This window comes from Chanodichthys erythropterus, chromosome 16 (genome assembly GCF_024489055.1).
Source record: "Chanodichthys erythropterus isolate Z2021 chromosome 16, ASM2448905v1, whole genome shotgun sequence".
Taxonomy (NCBI): domain Eukaryota; kingdom Metazoa; phylum Chordata; class Actinopteri; order Cypriniformes; family Xenocyprididae; genus Chanodichthys; species Chanodichthys erythropterus.
The window spans coordinates 26,573,648-26,583,111 of record NC_090236.1 but is presented as its reverse complement, the minus strand read 5'-3'; the positions used below and the strand labels follow the sequence as shown (position 1 = coordinate 26,583,111).

Here is a 9,464-nt window from a genome sequence, read left to right as displayed (position 1 = left end):
AAAATACATAAAGGTACTTGTAAAACAGCTTCCTTTGATCTGAGAACCGAATTTATTCAAGGCCGAAGCAAGTACGCAGAATAGGCCCGTATTGCAAACAAAGTCACGGGAGATTTGTTTTATAAAGTCCACACACTGTATTTGGTAATAAAAAAAAGTAAAATGTTTATTTAGACAAAGTAAATAACAAATAACCGCTTGAACAGAATTGGAGAGCAAGAAAGAACCCTATAAATTGAGAAATGGGCCTATCACGCGAGGATTGAAGACTGTTTCTATTCTCGCGTGATACTACATTTCTAAAGTTATATAACGAGCACATACGTATCAGATTTTTTTTAAATTACAGTTTCTGGGTTTATCCAAAACAATACTGACGCTGCATTTCTGTCCTTTTTTTGCAAATTTACTGGCTGGTGTTACACATTTCAGCCGAATAAAAATCAATACAATCTGGATAAACATTCCGCGTGCCGCCATGTATTTTATTGGAGACTTCATAGACAAGGAAATGATTTATATACATATGTTCTAATCTAAAAGAACAAGACAGATTTTATAAAAACACCTAGATACATTCTCCTTCTTACAGAGTTTCCCTCCAGTACTCTTCACAATATTAGTTATGCAATTAATACAAAATATAACACAAACAATGCTGTGTTACAAAGTTTTCACACATGGTGACAAAACAAATATATTTAAAAATGATATAAAAGAGGTGGTTTATAAAGAAAGCATCTACATCACAGCTCTGTTTGCATGGGATTGATGGCTTTGGCATCCATAAGCAAGTCACCCAAGAGAGTTGGAACCATTATGAGAGGTTTTGCAGACTTTGCTGCTAAACGGAGTTTGGCCATTGTGGCCCACTTTGGCAGAGACTCCATTAACAGTGGAGATATGGGGGAAGTTGGGATGTGGAGACTGGACAGGGGTGCTTGGGCTGGGCAGAGAAGAGGATGTCGAGGGGGCGGCAGCAGCAGCAGTCGGGCTGTTTGGTTTGTCACTGCTGGAATCACTTTCTGTATCAGGCCTTCTGCCACCGGTCATTTCATCCCTTGGGCTGCTCAGCTTCATTTTTTTGCAACCAGGCCGAACTCTGTACTTTAATGGCAAGGGCCCGTTCTGTAAAATATCAACAGGTTATCTAAATAGTCAGACTAAAATGTAATAAAACAGTATGTTAAATATCTCAGATTTAATACTCCTACCCTTCTCCATGTGTAGATATAAGCAATATCCATAAGAGTATAATAATCTTTCAATGGCTCATCTTCATACATAACTTCAATCTGAAAAAAAAGAAAGAATCTCATCTAAACAAGCTGAATTTCTCATTATATAAAAAGTGTTGAAAGGAGACAAAACCTCTTAGAAAGTGAATGCAAACAAGATTACCTGAAAGGTACATGGAATATCCATTTTACTTCTGAGAAATTTTCTGAGATGCATTACTGTCATAGCTGCAGGGCATTGTAAGTACCGCTTTACATTCACCTAGAAAAATTACAGAAATTCAGTAAATATAGTCCAAACTGACTCAAAGAGACTTGTTCTTAGATATTTCATTTATTAAAAAATGAATTACCTCCTTTGTGGTATCCTTTTCTTCATCTTTACTATCGAACCTGATCATTTTAAAAGAAAATAATGAATGCAGTGTCTAACTAATACTATAAACTTCACCTATGGTGTAGCCTACTACTTTTACTATTTTTTTAACTACTATTTCATTGTCAATATCATAAGGAACATGAAAGTGATATCTAATAAAGGAGCTTATATTGAACTGAACCTACTTGTTGTGATCGAAAAACTCAATGGACAGACTGATGATCTCATCATCAGCAATGATTCTCTTGTCTTCATCTGCCACTTCTCCTCTGTCTTCATTAGAACCATTAGTAGCTGAAGGACAGATAAATAATTACAACATGTAGATAAAAATAACAAGACTACTGAATTAAAATATCACAATGTCCTTCTTAACGTTTTACCATCAACTGATGGATGCTCCGCATAAAAATCCCTCCTTCGTTTCATCTCATCTGAGTGACAAAAGCACAATAAACACTTATCAGCATTATTTTTTTAAGTTATATTGCTATGACAATTTAACAATGAGCTTTTGACAGAAGTTATGTGATGTCCAACCCCTTCAGAAACTAAATTAATAAATAGGCCTATAATTGAAATAATTAACTTCTTAAACTTACTTTTGAACAGACCAGGCACCAGCTTGTAAACAATGTCCTGAAGAGTCTTATCTGACCTGAAACATATACAAGCATTTTTGAGAGGTTACTATTGGTGCCTTCATTCATTCATTCATTCATTCATTCAACAGAAATTCTAAGCTTTACAGGATTTTCCAAAAGTAGCAGCAACATGGATATTTAGCCTACTGAAATAAAATAAAAAATATGGTAATCAGAAATAAAATATTGAATTAACATATACATAATACCCGGCATTACCTGATGTTGAGGAGAGGTTTTGTTTTATGAACTTGGACATCACAAATAGGACAGTATTTGCTGGTCTCCAGATACCTCACAATGCACATTTTGCAAACTGTGAAAACAACAGACGACAAATTAATTATATGCTATCAATTAAATGCAAAGCGGACAAAGCAACGCATTAAAGATTTAAAAAAATTATAATAATTTAATAATAATAGCTATAGATTATGACAGATTTCAGACTTACATGAATGCAAGCACTCAACAATGGTGGTCGCGTCAATGAAGTATCCTCCACATAAAACGCACATCAAATGAGGATTGAGCTCCGTTATCTTGATTCTTGTTGTTCGGTGCATTGTCATGTGAGTTCGCCGACCTGACAAACAAAAAAGACACTAATTAGCCTAATATTTAGTCATAATTAACAGCTCAAGTCTGGTTACTAGGTTAGATGGTCAACTTGCACTTAAAGCGAACAAAAATGCGACCAAGACAGACAACATACACGTTTAACATGTAACCCGACAATTGATAACTCACATGAATTGGTGTTATTCTAAATTCATATCGCCTTCGGCTAAACTCATTGGCATTCCAGGGAAGGGTCCGCACACTATTTGAAATGTTTTTTATTTATATTTACAGGGATGCGCACGCACAGGTGAGAGTGAAGCCGAAAATGCCCAGGCTTATAGTTGCTATGACGACGGGTTGTAATTGGCATTGTGCCAGTCAAACGGAGCCGCATACCTCGCATGATTCACAGATGCTCAAGATCATTACAAATGATCACAAATTCAACCATTTAACGGTAAAACGCTATCACTTCCTCTCGACCACTGTGTTTCTCGCTAAAAAACATACCGCTACTTGAACGTGGCTGCCATTTTGCTAGACAGCCCCGTGTCCAAGCGAGTTCGCTCTCATGAGGCTGCGACCTGTGCTCCGCACACTATTGTTGAAGAAGCAGTTATCACTATCAAGTAAACTCGTCGTACAACCACCATTTCAGCACGCATCGCTTCCAAATGTGATAGAGAATACATCTTCCCTGCCTTTCCGATGTCTTCAATGAGGCACACAGTCAACGGAAGCTCGAGAGCTCGCGCCTGTGAGTGAGCCCGCCGTCTCTCGACTGAGATATTAGGCTATGTGGGGTTAGTTCAAACATGACTAATTTTCATGCAAGTAAGCTACCAATATCCCGTAACTGCTAATGTTCAATAATAAACCTTCCCAATAATGCAGTGTACTGAATTCCAACACGATAAATACAGTAAAATCAATTTAGACTATCAACATTAGGCACAGACAAACCTTTAAATAGTTACCCAGTAACTGAGAAAACATCTTGCTAACAACATTATAGGCTACTACAATCTTACAAGTGCTAGCAACAACTTAATAGAGAACGTAATACCATTCAAAAGAGTGCAGAACAACACTTTGCATTTTTAGTCAGTGACAAAACAAATTTCAGAAAGAGTATTTTTTGTACTTTTAGTTCTTCATTAAGTAACAACTGTCTTTAAGGATTAAGTATTATTTTACATTAGTAAACGTAGATCCGAGGATTAGCCTAACGAAACAAAGTGGTTATTAAGGTAGACTACAGCAAAGGCTAAAAAACAGGTGTGCTTTGGAACTGGACTGGTGGCCTAAGCCATTTCTCAAGCTTGACAAATAAACTCACAAGACTAATATGTGCTTTAGTTATGATATTATAACTGTACTATGATTCGTATCTGATAGCACATTTAACACTATGCACTTGAAAACGGAACAAATTTTTTTCTTTCTTTTCTTTGTTTTCTGTGAAGAAAGAAGAGCAGAGTCTTGGTCAAGAAATATCTGGAGTTACAGTAAATCTGACAGTTTAGCGCATACTGCAGATAACAGTTATCTTCATATTCATAATTATAATAATATGTCATCTTTTACTGTCAGAAAGAATAGGCTATAGCAAGCACTAAAAAGATTTTATGATTTGGCTATGAAATACAGATATTTGCGGTGTGGCAAAATTTGTCAACAAAATATATAGGCCTATAGGCCTATAAGATTAATAAATAACAGTAGTCTATAGGCACAGCATATATGCGGAAGGCCAGACAATGCAAACAACAGTAGCCTACATTGACGGCTCATTTAAGTAGCCTATGGCCAGAAAAAAAAAAAAAAATTTGGCACTGAACTTTGGTAGAGAACTATCAATTAAGTTCGAGTTAACAGCCAATGTTAGATTATAATATTTAGCTATTCCTTCCTTAAATGGAGTTATCAAAAACATTTTTATGAACTTGTGACACATCGGAGGCGAGTCACACGTTTAGTTAACAAATGACTGATTAAAAATATATTTTATCAGACTAACGAAAAAGACATTTAAATATAAAATCTTAGAATTAGGACTCTTATCCTATACTCTGTCCAAAAAAAAAAAAAAAGTTCAGTCTGACGTGTCAGGTCACGTACGCTACACAGAATCGAGACAATGTTTTACAATATTTTTTAAAAGCCTAATACAAAACACCCAATTCAGTGTCAAATAAACAACAGTGAACACGCTTGAAAATATATTTACTGTGAAGTTAAACACTTCAAAATACTGGTATTTCGTGTGTTACAGCCTATAGGATGAGGTACCCATCAAATACGCATATGAATTTAAGTTAATAAAATTAATCGACGACATTAAAACGCGGTAAAGTAATTTTTTTCTAAATATACACTCTCTAGACTACTCAATTCTATAAAATAAGGTAGCAAATGATTGATTTTAGAGCGAGAAGAAATGGATGAAAGTGGTCACCCGTTAACACCTGACCCAACTCGCCTGTTCTTCAGCGCGCGCCGACTTTTTAGGATATAAACAACACTTGAAGAGAACAATATACTTTAATTTTACAAACATGCCATACTCGTTGACGTGCACATTGTGTTAACATATATCACTGGTTGCGTTTCATAAAACAATGTGAGAAAACTTAAATGAAATTCGTATGAGAAACGATCACAGATGGGTACAAGAGGCAACATTGTTAGTACTCTCTTGTCTCCGAAGAGGGAAAAAGAAAACAAAATCAGAAAAGCTCGTGACTCCGCTCTTATGTACATTCAAGCGTACGTACCCAGTATATTCCCGATGGTTTCCTAGCTTTGTTGTGGTAGACAATGAAACTTGAGAGTCGATCAGCAAAAAATGAATGCTACTGAAGCGGCCATCTTGGAATGAGCTGCAGACGCTGTCAATGGCTCTAACGTACCACTACCGTGCTCATTGTGGCCTTCTTGCGCAATTGCATATAGGTTACCGTAGCTCACTCTTCGCAGACACTTTCCGATTTGATTCACAGATACGTCCACAGATCCCGGTCATAGATGGTAAATTCCAGAGGCGTACTTCTCCCGCACGGCGATCTGAAAAACACAGTGTGTCTGATGGTTCAGTGCGAACTGACACAGTCCCCAAAATGGCTTAGTTCGACCGCCCCACTCCATCACGTGATCTCATTCCTTACGGGTAGCCTGGGAATTAGTAGTGGGGTATATCATCAATAGGGTAGGGTACCCCTCTGACGGATCATGTCTTTGTCAAAGAGCAAAACCCCTTGCCAAGCCATGTAGTTTGGTCGGAATGGTTATAGACAATAAGCGATGAACTAACTTCTAGAGAAGCTGCAGGCTATCTTTATTTTCACGCAAATAATATAATGCCCAAATGCAAAAGAAGCACAAGAGTTATTTTGAAAATGTCACATATAGCCTGCTTTAAAAAATAAATAAATAAATAAAATGGCATCATAAAAGTTATGCAACAGGAATCAATAATCGCTCAAAAATCTCTTTTTCAACGCACGGTGATTTTTTTAATGTAAAATTAACATTTTAATTTAATTGCCAACTTATATGGTACCTAGTGCATTGTTGTGTAACTGCTCAATATATGCATTCAAAAATATTTAATTTCACTGCCTTTATACATTTACTTAAACGAGTAAAGCAAATAATCGAAATTAGTAGGCTAGGCTATTCACATTCCTAATTTTTGCTTGCATTTTTAGAAAGACTTAACATCAGATAATTATGGGCTTTCTGATTAGAAGTAGAATTAGTTAGACGCCTCACACTCCAGGATAATGACTTTTAATGATTTATTCACTTTCACACACAGGTTACAGTCAAGTTATGTCTCTCATAAAAGAAAAGTCGGATGGAGATTAGTAATTGTTTTCTTGATGTGAATATCTTTGTTTAACGGTCACAGCAGGGCACATATGTATTCTTTACCGTTCTTGCAATATTTTACCATACAGCAAACCTACAATAGTATCTGTGGGCTACACTTATATTCTGAACTCGTCTTAAAAGAAACATTGAAGGAAAGGCGTTTCTAAGCAACGGCTTGTTTTTTAAATTAACGTGCATAGGCTAGCCTACTTTATTTACCACTCCTTACTTTGTCGTGTTTAGTTAAAGATTTATCAGTATAAACAAAAAGATTGTTCTTAAATTTTGCGTTTACAAATTCTACAGACCGTTTGCGCAGTTACCTTTTCGTGTAACAGTTCAGATCACACATCAATTTTCAGATAGTCAGTGAAATTGTGATCGCGCATCGGTGTGCGCATTCACGTGTAGCCTATAGTAGGTTTGATGTTTTTTCTCTTCGCGCTGGACTGTCTTTTCGGGCTCTGCGTTCAGCTGCAAACCACACGCGCAGTCTGCTGCCATGACGTCAGCTGCTCTAATACAGGCACTTCAGCGAAAACAAAGAAGCTCAGCATGCTGGCGGAAACCCGAGGCACTTTAGCGTTAACCGTACCGGGTTCTGCAAAACGTAAAGCTTCTCCTGTTACCACGTACCGTACCAGCTTCACGTGGCTATCATAATAATACATAATAATAATAAAACAGGCCATTAGCTGCATCAATCGAATTGGTCAGGATAAGCCAAATGTAATTTCAGCGGCAAGCGTAATTTTCTCTCAAGGATACCGATTATTTCTTTATTCCCGCTGCAGATGTGACTCGTCAAAATGGCCGTATCTCAATGGCCTAGCGGGTGTTAACGCAGCACGAAGTCTTGAAGAACTCAAGAGAGATTGCCTGATGTTATTCCCTAGGACAGACAGAAGTTTTTGACAACTCGTATAAGTGCCTATAGGCATCATGTGAAACTATTCAAATATTTAAAAAAAAAAATAAAAAAAAAAAAGAAAGAAAGAAAAGCGAAAAAAAGTGAAATTAATGTGTTGCGCGCTTTCATATTTTATCCATTCCTTACGCGATTAAGCTACTGAAATGTAACTTTAGACCCGAATCTTATTTAGACCGCACATAGCCTATGCCTAGATAAAAACATTTTAAAGCACGAGCGCTTTCATCAGGTCGGTTATTCGTTCATCATCTTAGCACATGCAGACAATTATAGCGACTTGTTATAAAATATAACTGCCAAATAAAATGAGCAGATCACTCAAAAACGACTGTCTCATCTATATTGGCTTAACGTTTAATGACTGTATTGATTATTGATTGTTTACTTATCCCACAAAATTGATTTGTGGAATGGGAGCTGGCAGTCAGGATTTACAGATAAAGGCGCTTTGAGTTTGTAGGCGACTAAATTACTTCTTTGATGGTCTAAATCGAATGATGACGATTTCATAAACATGAATATTGTTCCATTATTATGTTAGACTATAAGCGTGTGGACAAAAAAGGTCAGACATCAGTGTGTGATAATATTAGGCTACTGGGTTAATATTTCACACAAATGTAACCCATGTTAAAATGTAAAATTTATTTGCGTTGAATGTCAAATAATTCAATGAGCTTGTCTGCATTTTTCCTTGTGTAGGCTGTAAACCGTAGGCTATACCTCCGCGTATCGTTCATATAGTCAATTTTTCAGTGTTAATATTCTGTTCAGATTTTATCTGAATGATTCGTGCCGCATCTTATCGTTCATATAGTCAATTTTTCAGTATTTTTCAGTTATTTTCTCTGGTCAGTAATAATAGCCCATTAAAGTTTTCCCTTCCTTTTCGATATTGTCATACTGTTTAGAAAGAACTTAAGGAAAAAAAAAATCAAAGAATTGATTATAGGTTATAGGCTATAGGCGATTGACTCACTGGAGTGGAAATGTTCCCAGGACAACTTTCCAAGTGCAAATATAGAAATATACAAGTGAGGTTTGTATTTCTGATGCATTTAAGAAAATTAATTAACTCACACAAACGCAAAAGAAAATGCTTTTTTTATATATATATAAAAAAGGGGGGAAAAGAAAAAGAAAAAGAAATCAAATAAATTGTAGGCCTAACTGTTAACAGATCACTAAAATGGGCTATGGCCCAATAATAATAAAAAAAATTATGTCCTATTTAATTAGAGTCTATTTGGTAAACATCGTGCTTTTGGCTCTCGCGCTTTGATTGATTTACGCATAATCTAATATTTTTAGACAAGCCGATGGCAACATTGCCATGCTTTCTTTAGTGTTTTTAATGAATGCAGACTATTTTGCATGCATGCCTACTTTAAAGATTTATTCCACTACCTAATTTGCTGTGTCACGTGGTTTGAACCTCAATCTGTTGCTCTAACTGGATATTTTAATTGCGCACTGGTAACAAAATGATACATCAGACTTACCCCGTCACAGGTTTTTGCGTCCTAAGTTACTGGTCAGTGCCGCCTCAAGGGCAAGAGTTTAACATACAAAGAAAATGGCTAAATTAAAGATTGTCCATTAAACTAAAAGAAAAATATAGCCTAGATGCAGCCTATATTTTGTTTCAGATTTCCGTTGTTACTAAAAAAGGCCAACCCATGATACATTTGGAGATATCCGTAACTATAGCGCAACGACGCCCTCAAGAGTTTCTAGATTATAGAAGTGTAAATGAGATTTTTTTTTTCTTTTTAAAAAGTTTTTCTCAAAAGAATGTCACAGAATTGAACATGTTTGCGCATGTCGTAAAT

At 36.2% G+C, this 9,464-nt stretch overlaps 1 protein-coding gene across 1 annotated transcript; it reads right to left on the bottom strand.

Moving 5' to 3' along the window:
* Positions 1 to 199: 199 nt before the first annotated feature.
* On the bottom strand, positions 200 to 5,926 carry bmi1b (bmi1 polycomb ring finger oncogene 1b). Its single transcript, XM_067363140.1, has 10 exons — positions 5,603 to 5,926; positions 2,716 to 2,847; positions 2,481 to 2,577; positions 2,220 to 2,275; positions 2,001 to 2,051; positions 1,803 to 1,911; positions 1,592 to 1,631; positions 1,402 to 1,500; positions 1,215 to 1,295; positions 200 to 1,128 (listed from the first exon to the last, which is right to left on the bottom strand). Exons 2-10 carry the CDS (start codon positions 2,831 to 2,833, stop codon positions 796 to 798), a joined length of 984 nt encoding a protein of 327 aa, XP_067219241.1. The 5' UTR covers positions 2,834 to 2,847; positions 5,603 to 5,926; the 3' UTR covers positions 200 to 795.
* Between the last annotated feature and the right edge of the window lie 3,538 nt (positions 5,927 to 9,464).